The 16,670-nt window shown below is 47.2% G+C and overlaps 1 protein-coding gene across 1 annotated transcript; it reads left to right on the forward strand.

Annotated features, from left to right (window-relative positions):
- Positions 1–922: 922 nt before the first annotated feature.
- RPL23A (ribosomal protein L23a) lies at positions 923–6,817 on the forward strand. Its single transcript, XM_082201995.1, has 5 exons — positions 923–1,046; positions 3,245–3,425; positions 4,460–4,636; positions 5,540–5,609; positions 6,660–6,817. The coding sequence occupies exons 1-5, from the start codon at positions 1,022–1,024 to the stop codon at positions 6,672–6,674; spliced, it is 468 nt and encodes a 155-aa protein (XP_082058121.1). The 5' UTR covers positions 923–1,021; the 3' UTR covers positions 6,675–6,817.
- Positions 6,818–16,670: the final 9,853 nt, after the last annotated feature.

Here is a 16,670-nt window from a genome sequence, read left to right on the forward strand (position 1 = left end):
TTATGTCACCCCTTGTCTGCAAAACTGACAGCCCCTCAGCTTTTTTAAAACAATCTCCTTTTGTATTCCCTCAGGCTCTTCTGCTCTCCCATCTCCTTGGGAGTCTTCTGGACAGCAGCCACCACTCCACCCCAAAGAGAGGTGTCTCCTCATGCCGCCTGATGGAAAAAGAGATGTGAGTGGGCATCAGAGGAGGGAGAAAAGGAAGGAAAGAGGGACAGAGGCCAGAGCTGCCTGCGGCATCCCATCATTCAAAGCACTCCAGGGTGCCATGCTGAAAACTCCTGGACTAGGGGTCAGACATGGCTGCAGTCTTGCTCTCTGTCCTATTTTAGATCACTTTTATTTGGTGGTATATTTGGCATTCCAGAAAACAGGGCAGGTGCTGTTTGTTTTGTATGCCCTTGAAGAGACTGAATAAAAATCATCATCATTATTATTATTAAAGTATAAAAATAAAAAACTCAGCCAAATGGGCGGGGTATAAATAATAAATTATTATTCATTATTCTTATTAACATACGTCCATAAATGACAAGTGTCATGGTTAAAGCAATTAAAGTGTTAAAATACTGATTTTTGTTTTATACTTTGTTGGGTGTAGTGAAGGGTTAACCTTCTGTGCCTCGAGCTTTGGTGTTTTATGCAATAATGCTCATGTTTCTTTCCCCTGATCAATATTACATATCTCTTTTACTTGAAATAAATGAATAAGCCTCGTCTGTGCCCCTTGATTTCAAAGGCTCCGCCCTTGACTGCCACTCCAAACGTGGCCGCGGGGAGGCGAGCTAAACCACAACTCCCGTCGCGCACCGCGGCGCTCCGTAGCCCCGCGAGGCCTCGTGGCGCGCATGCTCCCTCCAGCCTGGCTGGGGTGCGGGAGGCCCGCCCCGGAAATCTCTTCCGTCCGGCAGCTCGCGGGACTTCTCGCGGCGTTTGGGCGCCGTAGCCTCGCGAGAGCTAGCGCTATAAGCTGGCGCGGGGCTCACGTGGGTCTCTCTTTTTCGCCTTCCTTTCCAAGATGGCGCCGAAAGTGAAGAAGGAGGGTGAGCCTCGTGGTGGGGGCTCGGGGGGGCGCCCTCTCTGGGGCAGCCGTGGACCTGGGGGGGACTGCAGTGCGGGGAGGGAGTTGGCTGGCGAGGGCGGGGTATAAATAAATTTTATTATTATTATATTATTTCACCCCCCTATAATTGCTATAGCTCTGTTACTTAACTTTCTCTGCTGGGGGGCCTGTTGAGAAGGGTTTGTCGGGGGGGGGCTGCTGGTTTCTCTCTTCCCCCCTAAGTTGGAAGTGGCTTGGCTGCAAGGCAGCCCTCAAATAGGGGAGGGGGCTAAATTATGGGTAGGGAGGAGGTGGTGAATTAGGGGGGGGGTTCAAAAGGGCTTGTTTCCTGGAGGGGGGAGGCTGCTGGTTCGTTCATCCTTCTCTTAGCACTGCCCCCCCCAAAGGTGGTTTGGATGAAGTGGTTTGGGAAGACTGACATGGTATTGGCCACCACATTTGGATGTGAGAATGATTAGAAAAATTAGAATATGCAGCAGAAATAGATGATTTGAGGAAACCATGGAAGCATGGAATGGAAGTCGACCTAAAAAGAAATTATTTAATGAATAGATTGAAATGTTTTCTTTTTTCTCTTTCTTTTCCCCCTCTGTTTTTTTTAAAAAATATTTTATTTTATAGTCTACAAAAGAAAACCATAAAATAAATATAAAACCGTTCCAAAGCAATTGTCGTAGCAACAGTAAAAATACCGTTATATTTTGAAAAAAAATTATAAAGAAGAGGAGATAGTATTGGCCACCAGCTTGGATGACGTTAAAAGAAATTTTGACAGATACATCGGGGTGGAGGGGGCTACCTGGGCCGACTAGCCACACAGTCAGAGGCAGCAAGTGCCTCTGAATAACGATTGCTCTGAATCACAGGGATACGAAGATTTCCCTCCTTCTCTTGTAATAGCGAAACCCAATGAAGCTGAATGTTGAAAGATTCAGGACAGTCCAAATTGGAAGGGGCATTGAGGGACATCCAGCCCTGGCTGAGGCTGTAGGGTGACATGTGTTTGTGTTTTATACCTACCTGGCAGCCAGACCCATCTAACAAGTGAAGTAAGAGTTGACCTACTGTTGAGTGGCTTTCATTTCTGGCTTTTAGAAAGCTTGTAGGCTTCCTTCTTTTTCAAAATATGTTTTTATAGCAACAGGTAGCTTTCTCCCCCACCCCCCAAATCTTTATTAACCCTGAGCAGATTTCTTTACATGTTATTCTGCATGTTCTAGATCAGTAGAATCTGGCCTTTTCAGAAATGCTGCCCCCCTTTACTCAAAGAGACACCCAGGGACCCACTTTTTAACTTCATGAAATATTTTTTGTATAGCTGTAGTGTTGCTGTTGCAGCCCACTCCTAAATCAGGTTGTGACCCAATAGATCCTGACTTACCAGTGGACTAAGATGGTGTTGAGGCAAACACTATAAATCTACCCTTCCCGTTCTCATAAAAAGAGACCTGTTGAATCAGACTAAACATTCATATAGCCAGCCCAGCATCCTTTTGTCACAGTAGCCAACCAAACAGCAAGCAGACCATGATCACAACAGCACTGTCTTACTTGTGTTCTCCTGTGACTGGTATTCAGAAGAGGTTGCACATAGCTGTCCTGGCTAATAGCCACTCAGAGCCCTCTGAATTTGTCCAAATCCCTTTTAAAGCCATCTAGGTTGGTCCCATCATTGCTTCCTGTGAAAATGAGTTCCATAATTTAACTGTGCTCTGGGTGAAGAAATACTCTTGCCTCTCCTGAATCCTCTAGCACTGGGATAACTCACCTTCTTTCTAAATGAGGGTGGGCAACACAATATTCCAATAGAGTTTGCACCATAGATTTGTATAAGGACAGTTTAATTTTCAGTCCCTGATGATCCCTAATGTGGAATTTGCCTTTTCCACAGCATCTTGATGATGGGTCGACATTTTCATTGTGCTAGCATAACTACAAGACCTCTCTTGACCATTCACTGCTAGTTCAGAGCCCGTTAGTTTATGCAAAGATTTCCTTCCCTCTGTGGGTCACTAAAAGCACATGTTTCTGTTACTTGAATTGATGTGGAGTAAATTGCATAGGCGTTAAAGGCCATGTGCTGATAATCCCGTTGAAGCTGTATGGGATGTGCAGAGGATCTCTCCCTCCCCTCCCCCCACCTCCCTGCTCATCCTCAGCTCTGTCTTCTCCTTGCAGCTGTCCCGGCCAAGACCGAGGCAAAATCCAAAGCCCTGAAAGCTAAAAAGGCAGTCCTGAAAGGCGTCCACAGTCACAAGAAGAAGAAGATCCGGACGTCCCCTACCTTCAGAAGGCCAAAAACACTTCGGTTACGGAGGCAGCCCAAGTATCCCAGGAAGAGTGCGCCAAGGAGGAACAAGTAAGTCGGCCCAAGAGATGCTCAGCATGGCCCACCAAGCTCTGGTAGCCAGGCAAAATACCCATTCTACTTGTGTATTAAAAATGGTTTTTTTAATGGCATATAGTATCTTCCTGCAATGAGTTCCACAGTGTCTTCCTTTAAAAATTGCTGATCAGTTTCTGCACTGTCCCTCTCAGCTCCAGTCTATTTTGACAGTTTTGTTTATTTTTAAAAAAATATTTCTGAAGAAAAGTAAAATATTTACACTTAGAAAATATCATAGAAATAATTGAGTGCAATGTCTTTAGTAAAATATTTGGAGGATAAAACTAGATTTATTCTATTTTTATGGTTACTTAATGATGGTACATGAATGATGATTGCTGCTCCTGTTCTCCTCCTCCCCCAAATTGTTGAGGGAGTTTGAGAGTTTCCCCACAGGCATCCAGGTGTTCACAGTGAGAACAGGATGTGGGACAAATGGGCTGTTGGCCTGATCCAGAAGAGCTCTTTTTATGTTCTCATCTCAGTGTTTTATGAATGCTACGCAGGCATGTTGAAAGCTGTTTTATCCAGAGTCAGACCTCTGACCCCTCTAGCTCAGCATTGTCTACTCTGAGTGGCAGAGGTACTGGCAGGAGGGACTTTCCCAGCCCTACCTGGAGATTCCCCTGGGGATTGAATCTGGGACCTCCGGCGCTTCCCAAGTCTTCTGCCAAGTCGGGCTCTTGGCCCATCTATCTTAAGCACACAGACTGGCAGAGGCCCTCTAGGGTTTCAGGCAGGGAGGATATTCCCCAGCCCCACTGGAGATGCTGAACCGGAGACCCCGTTTTGCACGCAGAGCAGGGGTTCCATTGCTGAGCCCATGGCCTTCCCCTTTGGCCAAGGATCAAAGGTGCAGAGGATGATGATTTAGCGACCAAAGCCTGATTGGTTGTGATTACAGCTTAATAGTGACTGATGCACCTGGATCTGTATTTGAGGACCTCTCACCCTCACCACTTCTGTGAGTAACTGAAAAAGCCCCCTTTTGCTGCCCTCCTTCCCAGGTTGGACCACTATGCCATCATCAAGTTCCCCCTGACCACTGAATCGGCCATGAAGAAGATTGAAGACAACAACACCCTGGTGTTCATCGTGGACGTGAAAGCAAACAAGCACCAAATCAAGCAGGCGGTCAAAAAGCTCTACGACATTGACGTGGCAAAGGTCAACACGCTTATCAGGTGAGCAGAGACCGTGTGTGTGTGTGTGTGAGTGAGAGAGAGAGAGAGAGAGCGCACGCGCGCACAGGGAGAGGCGGGTACTCTTGTGCAAATGATGGAAACATTATTGAACTGAAGAAAGTGATGCTTTCAAAGGAACCACTGATGCACAAAAAATGCCCCTCCAGGGATCGACAGAGGTGTAAGAATTCTCAGGGGAGGGTATTTGCCGTCTGTAAAGCTTTAGTTCATTTTATAATGTACAGTATATCAAACAGAGAACAATAATAACAGATTAAAATTAAAAAGATGGAAAACAAAGCTGTAAAACAGGCACATAGAACGAGTACAGTGGCATGTGGGTTAAAACAACAACATTCCAAGTACAGAATATTATCTGATTGTCAAGCATTTCTCCAAGATTTGCCAGGCTTGGGACGAGGTTGTCTTGAAAATGATGGTTCCATTGCACATGTCATAAAAGGAATGCCAAATCATATAAAAAGTGTCTGGACGTTCTAGTCCTTATCGACATCTCAGATTATGCACAATTTTCTCCTGATAACTATATTCCAGAGTGGGTGGTACCAAGCATCCAGTGTAAGGTTTTGGACTGGAAGATGAGGTTTTCTTTGAACATCTTAGCATCTTGCAACGGGGAAAGGATTGTTTTTGCCAGTGTAAAGTAACTCAAAGCACACACCTAAAATTTAAATGAGGAACAGGGGCTGTTAAGAGGAAGAGCATGGATTTTGATTTTTTTAATATAAAAAAAGTTCTAATTGCTCAAGGTAGTAAAATAAGCTGAAGCAAGAATATCACACACCGCACTTATCCTAGGGAACAAATGTGCACCAGGGCTGGAGAGTAGGAATGGTGCAGCACCACTGCTTTTGAGAGCTAACACCACCTGTCTCCTTCCAGGCCTGACGGTGAGAAGAAAGCCTATGTCCGCCTTGCTCCAGACTATGACGCGCTAGATGTTGCCAACAAGGTAAGGCGGGAGAGCCTGATAGACCCTTTCCGCATAATGGGGCCTTGGAGTAAGGGCAGGCAGGGCCTGGCTGCTGTATCAGGCCAAAGAGGGCCTGGCTAGAGCAGCATCCAGTCCCTGCAGAGGCCAGCCAAATTCCCCAGAAGGAAGCCCACAAACAGAACGTGAGTGCAAGAGCGCTCTCCCCGCCTGAGAGTCCTGGAATTACCAGCCAAGAGAAGAGGAGGCAGAATGGCCATCTTTACATATCGAAAGGGCTGTCACGTGGACAGTGCAAACCAATGGGTTCAAATTGAAAGAGAGGAAATTTTGAGTAATAATAATAAAAAAATTTAATTTATATCCCGCCCTCCCCAGCCGAAGCCGGGCTCAGAGCTGCTAACAATAAAAGTAACACAGCATTCTAAATTCATTTTAAAATCAATTCAAAATCAAATTAATGGCAACCACTGGGCTAGAGTTCTGTGAGGAATTACCAGAGGAGGGGGTCAGACTGTGCCTTGGCCAAAGGCCTGGTGGAACAGCTCTGTCTTGCAGGCCCTGCGGAAAGACATCAGGGCCACAGCCAAAAAGGCCCTGACTCTGGTTGAGGCCAGCCTAACCTTAGTAAACATTAGGAAGAACTTTCTGAGGGTTGGAACAGACTTCCTCAGAAGGTGATGAACTCTCCTTCATTGAGGGGTTTAAAACAGTCAGAGATTCTTTAGCTGTGGTTCCTGCAGGGGGGTTGGACTAGATGAGCCTTGGAGGTCCCTTCCACCTTTACATTTCTGTTATTCTGGTCATTGCTGCTAGATTTTCTGTTATCGCTGAGAATACTTACTGGGTTTCTAGGAAATAGCCCCAGATCTCAAATTCCTGGACAGTTTTTGCACTATGAGGCTGAGTTGTATAGGCCGCTGTGAAGCTCCTTTGCTAGAAGATGTCAGGTTCCCCCCCCCCCCAAGGAGGGAGCAGCGCAGTGAGTGGGTGTGATTCCCCAAGGGGCAGAAAGGCTGGGGTAGATCAGACGGCTAATGCAATTCTTCGCTTTTTCTTTTGTGTTTCCAGATTGGCATCATCTAAGTGGCCCGTTGCCAGCATTGTACGAAAAGACCTCCCACCTCTGAAATGCATTTTGTACAAAATGTTTCCTATAGACTCCTGAGTCTAATCCCACCAGTATGTGTAAAAGGATTTTGCAATAAATTGCATCTTGGGCTCCATAAGTAACTCCAGACATGCTTTCAAACAAATGCCAAAGTTGGGGGGGGGGGAGAGAGAGAGAAGGGGTCAGCTTTGTCACCAGGCAAGCGCTTGGAGTGTGGGTCTGCAGGCATCTGAAACAATGCTTATGTGTCTTCTCATTCTTTGGGAGCAGAATGATGGCTGCCTGTCTGCAGAAATCCAAGACGGAAGCTGCCGTTTTCAACTTAAAGCCATTTCTAAATCTGTTCAAAATTGGACACTTCCACTTTCTGACCACGGGGAGGCAGATGTTGCGAGAGACGGAAGCAGGTTGAAACTGCAGCTATTTAGTGTTTTCTTTTTATAAGGGTGAAGAACTAAAGAGACTTTCCTTTGGAAAACAGGAGGGTTGTGGGTTCACACAGGTTTTCAAGCATAAACAACATTGTCTGCCCCCCAACCCAGTGCTTCAGTGGCAGTTAAGCTAGTGCCAAAATCTGTTTGGCAAAAGACTGGAGCCTTGAGGTGGTTAGCCCTTTTTCTAGCCCAAGGGCTGCATGGGGTCATTGCAGTTCCTCTGGGGCCATATGGCCCACTCTTCTGCAACCAGGTACGTGCACTTTGATAAAATAAGCCATGCAGACACGCACACAAGAAAATGGGAAAGGAATAAAGAAAGGTTCCGTCTAGCTATATGTAATTTAGCAAAATGTATATGCCGCTTGATTGTAGTAAAGCTCTAAGCAGATGACAGTTACAGATAAAAATGATCAATTAAATTTTTAAAAAATGATTAAAAGAGATTAAAATGCATGCCAGCATCTACCTGTGTGTGGCTAGGGTTCCCTAAGCAAAAATATTTTAGGCAGACATAGCAGAGAGTTCAGGAAAGGCACCTGCCTGTTATCAAGAGGCAGGGAGTTCCAGAGGGCAGGTGCCACCACACTAAAGCACCACTTCCTTACAACTGCAGAGCTGGTATTGGAAAGATCAGAGCACTTGAGCTCTGGGAGTGATGCGATCTTGCAGGTGACCTGGTCCCAAGTGAAGGGTTTTAGATTCTAGCCGTAATGCCTTGAACCTGACCTGGTAGCAAACTGGCAACCAGTGCAGATGTTCTTGGAGTGCAGATGTTCTATCAGCATCAGTGAGGCAGCATTCTGCACTAACTGCAGTTTCTGGGTCATCCAATACTATATAATATTGCCAGAAACAGTTACAATATACCATATAGCCTTTTGGTATACCATGTCAGAACTCTTCCATGGGTACCTTTCAGGGTGGGAGAACAGCTTTTACCCAATGGATGCTGCTGGAGTGCAATTCTTGCTCCCCCTGAATTTTACAGGTCAAAAGTCATAAGAACTTAAGAAGGACCCTGCTAGATCAGACCAGAGGCTCATTGGTCCACCAAGCACAATTCAGGAGCATTATTGCATCTGGTTGTGGGGACAGACCATAGCCATCACGGCTACTAGCCATAAATAGCTGTTTCCTCCTTGAATGTGTCCGATAATGATAATATTAATCCTCTTAAAGCCACCACTGCCTCCTGCGGAAGGGAGTTCCACAGTTTAGCTGTTCTGAGAAAGAAAGGAGGACTTTCTTTTCTCTATCTTGAATCTTCAACTTCATTGGCTGTTCACGAGTTCCAGTTTTATGAGGAAGAAAAGCACTTTCTCCATGCTATGCTAAATTCCTTATCATGTCTCCTCTTCCTCACTGTTTCTCTAGAGAAAACCCAAACACTCCAGCCTTCCCTCCGTCTGTTTCAGCCACCCTTTTCTGAACCTTTCCCAACTCTCCCGTCGCCAGAGCCTTTTTAACTAGAGATGCTATTGAAGCTTGAACCTGGCACCCTCTGCCTGCTGCAACGTGGGGCTCCGTCTCAAAGCTACGGTTTCTCCCATTGTGCCAAACGCATTGTACCCGTGGGAGAGTTGAGAAGACGCTGCTTTAGTCAACAGCTGTCTTGGGGCGAAATGCAAGACGCCCTTCCCATCTGCCTTTGTGCCTGGCCTGATTGGAAACCCAAATTGCTTTGTTAGCAATGCAGCAGCAGCAGCAGGAAATCTGCTCATCTGCACATGCCTTCAGTTTGCCATTTATTCCAAGGTGCTGTTTTACTCGGGGACGCCGGGGTTGAAGCTTGAACCCTCCCTGTGGCCCATTACCCAGTTTTTCCCTAGACATCCTGGTACCATTCCCCAGAACAAAGGTCATAAAAAGAGCTGGGGAAAGCAGCAATGATAAGCGAGGTTGCAATGGCTTTTATGAAACTTCTGTATGGTGCAAGAGGAGGACAGGAAGACGTTTTTCTGAACCTGAGAGCCTGCCAGATCGGGTCAATAGCCCATCTATTCCCATACCCCACAGGGGCCAACCAGAGGCTCCCAAAGGAAACCATCTAAGCTGCGTCTGATCCTAAGAGCCCTCTTTCCCTCCTGCAGTTGCCATCCACTGGTATCAAAAAGCTTTGCTGACTCCAACTGGGGAGGCAGGGCACAGCCCACTGGTCCTGAAAGACCTACCGTACATTGGCTCCCAGCACGTTTCCGAGCACAATTCAAAGTGTTGGTGCTGACCTTTAAAGCCCTAAACAGCCTCAGCCCAGTACAGTGGTACCTCAGGTTACAGGCGCTTCAGGTTACAGACACCGCTAACCCAGAAATAGAGCTTCAGGTTAAGAACCTTGCTTCAGGATGAGAACAAATCATGCTCCGGTGGCGTGGCGGCAGCAGGAGTCCCCATTAGCTAAAGTGGTGCTTCAGGTTAAGAACAGTTTCAGGTTAAGAACAGACCTCCAGAACGAATTAAGTACTTAACCCGAGGTACCACTGTATACCTGAAGGAGCATCTCCTCCCCTGTCGTTTTACCCAGACACTGAGGTCCAGCTCCGAGGGCCTTCTGGCAGTTCCCTCATTGCGAGAAGTGAGGTTACAGGGAACCAGGCAGAGGGCCTTCTCGGTGGTGGCGCCTGTCCTGTGGAACGCCCTACCATAAGAAGTCGAAATAAACAACTATCTCACTTTTATAAGGCATCTGAAGGCAGCCCTGTTTAGGGAAGTTTTTAATGTTTGATGTATTACGGTATTCTAATATTTTGTTGGAAGCCGCCCAGAGTGGCTGGGGAAGCCCAGCCAGATGGGCGGGGTATAAATAATAAATTATTAGTGGCAATTCATAGCATTCTCTGTGAATCTGCCTTTTCTTTTAAAGACACTGGGTTGGTCCCCCTCCCTGGGGAAGTGAGTTCCAGAGTTTAACAATGCGCCTCTTGAAGGACTCCCTGGAGCGATGGTGCCTCGGAGCTCTCTCAGCCTGAAGAGCACTCGGGTGCTCTTAAACTTCATTTGATTAACTGACGAGAACGTTTGCCTTCCATTTGGCAATGGGTTTGGCTGCCAAGAATTTCCCCATAAGTGGGAGGCATGTTGCAAGTGGGGCTGGATGCTGGGTGCTTTAGCAAGGGAGGGCAGTGCCTGTTTGGATCTGGGACGTGGGGTGGGGGAGAGAGTTTGGAGTGGGGTGAAAGTGGAGCTGTTGGAGTGGAGGCCCTGGATGGGCGTGCGCCAAATCAAGGAGCTTGTGTGCAAGGAGGTGGATTGGCTATAGATCCTCACAGCAGCTACAGCTTCATAAAAAGGGCCCCAGCATCCTGTTGAGACACCCAGATGCTCCAAAGCGGAACTCGCAAGCGGCCTGAACGCAAGAGCCCTCTTTTCCCCACTGTGGTTTCCAGCAGCTGGTGTTCAGACGCATTGCTGCCTCCAAATGGGGAGGCTGGGCAGAGAAATCATGGCTAGCAGCCCTCCAGAGCCCTCTCCTCTTCCACGAATTTGTCCAATCCTCTTTTAAAGCCATCCAAGTTGGCCATCACTGCTTCCAGTGGCAGGGAGTTCCACAGCTGAACTAAGCGCTGGGGAACAGAGCAGCTTAACCGTGGGGGAACCGAGCTGGAAGCTGCCCAGAATGGTTGGGGAAAGCCAGATGGGCAGGGTATAAATAATAAAAATATTATTATTATCGGATGCAGGTTGTGAGCACACTCTTAACGCGCTGCAGAGAGAAGGAAAGCCATCACTCTGGCAAAAGCTTGCAGCTGGAACGCTGCCACCTCCTGGGTTTCTGGGGCCCTCAAGAGTCCCAGGATGGGAACAAGGCGTCACCAAGTTGACTGAGACAAGGATCCTCTCAGCTGAAGTGGTCACACGCCTGAGCAGCTGTTTTGGAGGTTTAATCTCCACAAAGAACAGTACCTGCTGTTCTGCAGTGTTTGGTATTCAGAGGTAGGTTGCCTCTGATGCTGGAGATACAGCTTCCAGCCGTCGTGACCAGCAGATTTCTTCTCTGTTAATTTGTCTTAATCTTTCAAAACCATCAAGGCAAGCGTGTTGCAGCGGCGCCTTGTGGCAGCCAGTTCCACAAGTTCACCACGCCCTGCCATTTCATTCTCTTCTGTTCTGAATCTTTTGTTTTCGTTAGATGACTCAATGTTCTGGTATTGTGGAAGGAGAGTTTAGGGCAGAAAGAAAAGGGGGGAAAGTCCTTCATGCTGCAGAGAGTTGAACAGTGGAACTCCCTGCCACAGGAGGCAGGGATGATGGCCACCAACCTGGATGGCTGTAATAGAGGATTGGACAAATTCCTGGATGAGACTACTCTGCCTCCATAGAGGCAGCAAGGCTTTCGAATACCAGGTGCTGGAAACCTCAGATGGGAGAGAGTTGCCTTGTGTTCAAATCCTGTTTGTGGATTTCTCCATTCCATTCTGTTCATTGCACTTATATTCCACCTTTACTGCAAGGAGCTCTTTACAACAACAACAACCCTGAAAGACTGAGTGGCCCAAGGTCACCCAAGGGCTTCCATGGCTGAGCAGCTATTTGAACCCTGGTCACTTTTCACCAGTACACCACCCTGGCTGGTTGGCCACTGTGAAAACAGGAGGCTTGCCGGACTAGTTGACCCACTGGCTTGATCTAGCAAGCACTTAGGCTCAGAAAACAAGAAAAACCTCTCCCTGCCCTTTGCTTGCACCGTGCATGAATGCTATAAAAAGCCATCACAGCCAATTGCTGCCTTTCCTGACGCTCTGATACGGTCAGTTTCCAAATCAGCGGTTTTACGATTCCAGCAGGGGATTTGCTTCCTTCCCTCGGACCATTTAAGTCGCCCTTGACAGCAACCAGAAGCAATTCAATGAAGGCTGTGTGCACTTTCCGTGGTCACATGAGTCCATGAACCCAGAACAAACTGAAGCGGCGTCTGCATGGCAGCCTTTTCCATGGCAAAACCTCCTTGACGTTCAGGAAAGAAAACTCAACATCCCATTTAGCAGTTCAGGCATGCAGAGAGCGCCAGGGCCAGATTTATTTGGCCAGTCTTGGTGGGAAAATGACTTTTGGGGGGGGGGTGAGACCGCCTGCCAGTGTCCCTTTTGCACAATCTGGGCTCGCAAAGTTCCCTGATTAATCTTCGCTTTCTTTCCATGAAGTCCTCCCCATCCTTGGAGCCAGAAATCTGTCCAAATTCAACACAAATATGGGTTGCCTGGGCTGGGCTGGGCAGAGAACCTTCCAAAACAAGCCGTTACAGAATTGTAGAGTTCCAAGGGGCCTCCAAAGGTCATCCAGTCCAACCCCCTGCAATACAGGGATCACAGCTACAGATCCCCAACCGGTGGCCATGCACCCTCTGCTTAAAAACCTCCAAGGAAGAAGAAGTCACCACCTTCTGCGGCAGTCCCACCATCAAACAGCTCTTACCGTCAGAAAGTTATTCCTAATTTTCAAGTCATAATCTCCTTGTAATTTGAATCAGCCGAACTTTTTAACATTTCATTTTCTTCCTGCAAGTTCCTAGTCCTTATGATTATGCTGGGAAACGGGAAATGTATTGGGAGATGGATTCGCAGCCCCTTCTCTGCTCCTTGGGTCTCACAATAATCTACCTCGCTTGATTGTTGTTTCTGAGCCCCTGCTGGGACCCAGATGGGAATAACGTGCCCTACTTTAGTGCAGACAACCAGTAACAACTGGTGCGATAGCAGCATTCCACCTCTTTTTATCTGGCCAAAGCCATTAATGCACTCTCTGGCCTTATCCTCCTAGCTTCTATAACTCCTGCTCTCTCTGATCTCATTGCCAGGGCTGGCTGGGGCAGATAAAGTTGCAATCCACAAACATCTGTAAGGTTATAGTCTTTCCACTGTGGACGCCGCAAACTTGCTTTGTATTTAACTGGGCTCTCTCCCCTTCTCTATTCATTCAATTTAAAAATACTTGGATGGAAACATAAACCTAATCTCACTTGTGATCCCCAGCAACTGCTATTCAGAATAGACTGTGCTGGACACTGGAGGCACAACACGGCCTTCACCAATGTTGTATTGTGTAATCCTCTTTTAAGGCTGCTCAGTTTCATGGCCATTGTCACATCTTGCGGCAGAGACTTTCGGAAGTTAACTCTTGTTTCAGGCAAATGCATAAGAAGCAAAAATAATTATGCAATGCCAACATTGTTGTTGTCAAATACTCAGGGTTGAGAAATGAGGAAGGAGTCTTTAAAAAAAAATATGTCAAAGGCATACTGAGTTGCAACTAGCTCAGCATTGTGTGCACTGACTGGAGGAGTTCTCCAAGGTTTCATTTTTTGGGGGTGGTCCTCTCCCAGCCCTACCTTGAGATGCTCCCAGGGTTTGGACCTGGGTCGTTCTGCATGCAAGGCTGATGTTCTGCCACTAAGCAGCAGCTCTTCGCTTAAAAAAAAATATATTCTAGTCCTCATGATCTGGAATAAGGAAATGACTTAAATGGGAACATAGGGAGTTGCCTTATTCCAAATCAGACCCATTGGTCTATCCAGCTCCGTATTGTCCAACCCTGACCCTGCACTTGTCATCCGAGGTCTCCGCTCCTGGAGAAGTTCGGAGAGTGGCAACACAAGAACGAGCCTTTTTGGTAGGGCTTCCAAAACTGTGGGATGCTCTCCCCAGAGAGGATTGCCTGGCGCCATCATTGCATGCCTTCAGGTGCCAGGAAAAATCATTCCTCTTTGCCCAGGCCTTCGGTCTTTAAATAATCTAAAGCCTGTAAAAAGGTGGAGGGGGAGGCTGTTATTCTGATTATTTTTTCTATTAGGCTGTCAGTATGCTTTTTATTATTGTTCGATCATTGATGTTTTGTAGTGTATTTCTAATGTTGTGTACCGCCCCAAGATCTTTTGATAAAGGGTGGTATAGTAATAATAATAATAATAATTTATTATTTATACCCCGCCCATCTGGCTGGGCTTCCCCAGCCACTCTGGGCGGCTTCCAACAAAATATTAAAACACAGAAATGCATCAAGCATTAAAAGCTTCCCTAAACAGGGCTGCCTTCAGATGTCTTCTAAAAGTCAGGTAGTTGTTTATTTCCTTGACATCTGATGGAAGGGTGTTCCACAGGGCGGGCACCACCACCAAGAAGGCCCTCTGTCTGGTTCCCTGTAACTTGGCTTCTCACAGCGAGGGAACCACCAGAAGGCCCTCGGAGCTGGATCCCACTGTTTGGCTGAGTGATGGGAATGGAGACACTCCTTTAGTTATGCAGGTCCAAATCCATTTAGGGCTTTAAAGTATATAAATTGAATTAATAATAATCCGTGGGGGTTTTTTCCTGGGGGTACGCATACCCCTAAATATTTTGTGAATCTAAGTTTGGCCTCATTGGGGGGCAGTATTTCAATACGAGAAGGAAAGTGAGAGTACCCCTAAACATTTTTTTTAGAAAAAAACACTGATATTAATAAAATAATAATAATAATAATAATAATAATAATAATAATAATAATAATGCCTACACTGACTGGCAGCAGCTCTCTGGGATTTATGGCAGACGTTGTCCCTCCCAGCCCTCCCTGGAGATTTCAGGGTGGACTAAACCTGGGAAGCTCCACCACTCAGCTGCTGCCAGGTGTGTTTCTCTGCCTGAGCTGTGCCCTTGCTAGCTGGCACCATGCCCAGGGAGAAGATGCCACAACCCCCTCCTGGAGAAAACAGTTTCCAATTCCCAGCACAGCGCATTGTGGCTCAGCAGCCGAGATCTCGGGGATATGCTGGGGGGGGGGGGCAAGAGAGTCCTTTGTTGTTGCTGCCACACACACACCCCAGCCTCAAAACCCGCAGTGCCTCTTCCGAGGCCCTCCCCATGGCAACCAGCTGGTTTTTCCACTCAACCCGGCCTGGATCCCAAGCTGGGGATTGGATGGGCGTCTCAGGTGAGGCGCCGGCCAGCCAAGCAGATCCTGCCTCTCGCTGTGGGACCGTTCGCAAGGCAACGGCAGCGCCCTGTTGGCTCTGCTCAGCCCCAAGAGGCCGGCTGGGAGACGCATTTTCAGGGCAGCAGAGAGTGTGCTGCTTGACAAGAGGCTTGCGCTCCCTCCTTCGCGCCACCGCTAATGTCCAAAAGGAGCCCAAGAGCTGGCTGGGTCAGGCCAAAGGGGGCCCCTCTGACTATATGGAACTATATGGACTATATGACCGGGAGACTCCGAGACCAGAGAGAAGAGACGGTGGAAGAAGATGAAAGAATATTTGAAAAAACATGTTAATATTTAAATCTTAGAATAGCTTTGGAAGTGGATACAGTGGTGCCCCGCAAGATGAATGCCTCGCAAGACGGAAAACTCGCTAGACGAAAGTGTTTTCCGTTTTGGAGGTGCTTCGCAAAATGAATTTCCTATGGGCTTGCTTTGCAAGACAAAAATGTATTGCGAGTTCCTGCGGGGTTTTTTTCCTCCCCCCCCCCTTTTCTAAGCCGCTAAGCCGCTTATCAGCTGATCCGATAAGCCGCTAAAAGCCGCTAATAGCGCTAATCCGTCAATGGGCTTGCTTTGCAAGACGAAAAAACCACTAGACAAAGAGAATCACAGAACAGATTCTTTTCGTCTTGCGAGGCACCACTGTATAGGCTGTAGGGTTAGGAGGAGAATATAGTGTATTTTAAAATAGTATTACTTGTAAGGGGTAAAATGTCAAGGTTTTTATGGTAAAAGTAAGTGCGATTAAAAAAAATATGGTTAAAAAGTATGATATATGTAAACTGCTAAAGAGGAGGTAAAATGGAAGTCAGATGGGGGGACTTGGGGAAGCTCACCTAACAATGTTTAGAAAAAATAAGGGTAAGACAAGAATTTGCTTGTATTGTCTGGTTTTCTGTTTGTGTTGTTTAGTTGTGTTATAAAATGAATAAAAAAATTTTTTGGGGGAAAAGGGGGCCCATTTGTTCCAGTATCCCTTCTCACAGTGGGGTTTTCAGCAGCTGGCATTCAGAAGCCTCCCTGCCTCCAGATAAAATAGCCACCAGGGCTAGGAGCCATTGATAGAATCCTAGAACTGTAGAGCTGGCAAGGGACTCCCAAAGGTCATCCAGTCCAACCCCCTGCAAAGCAGGAGTCGGAGCTGAAGAATCCTTGGCAGGTGGCCATCCAAACACTGAAAGGAGCGCCCACCACTTTCCACGTCGTCTGTTGCACTGTCAAACAACTTTTCTCAGAAAGTTCTTCCTGATGGTGAATTGGAATCTCCTTTTAAACTGAAGCCTTGTGTTCGAGTCCTACCCACCATAGCAGGAGAAAACAAGCTTGCTGCCTCTTCCATGTGAGATATTTGAAGATGGCTCTCCTGTCTCCTCTCAAACTCCTATCGTCCAGGCTAAACATCCCCAACTCCCTCACCTGTTCCTCATCAGGCTTCGTTTCCACACCCTTCAACATCCTGGTTGCCCTGCACTGCCCACCTCCCAGCTTTGTCAATATCCTTCTTAAACTGGGGTGCCCAGAAGTGGACACAGGACTCCAGGTGTCTTCCCAGGTCCCACTGTCAGGACTGCAGAAAAATGTGAAAATTCC

Source organism: Podarcis vaucheri (assembly GCF_965113315.1).
Source record: "Podarcis vaucheri genome assembly, chromosome: 15".
NCBI classification, from domain to species: domain Eukaryota; kingdom Metazoa; phylum Chordata; class Lepidosauria; order Squamata; family Lacertidae; genus Podarcis; species Podarcis vaucheri.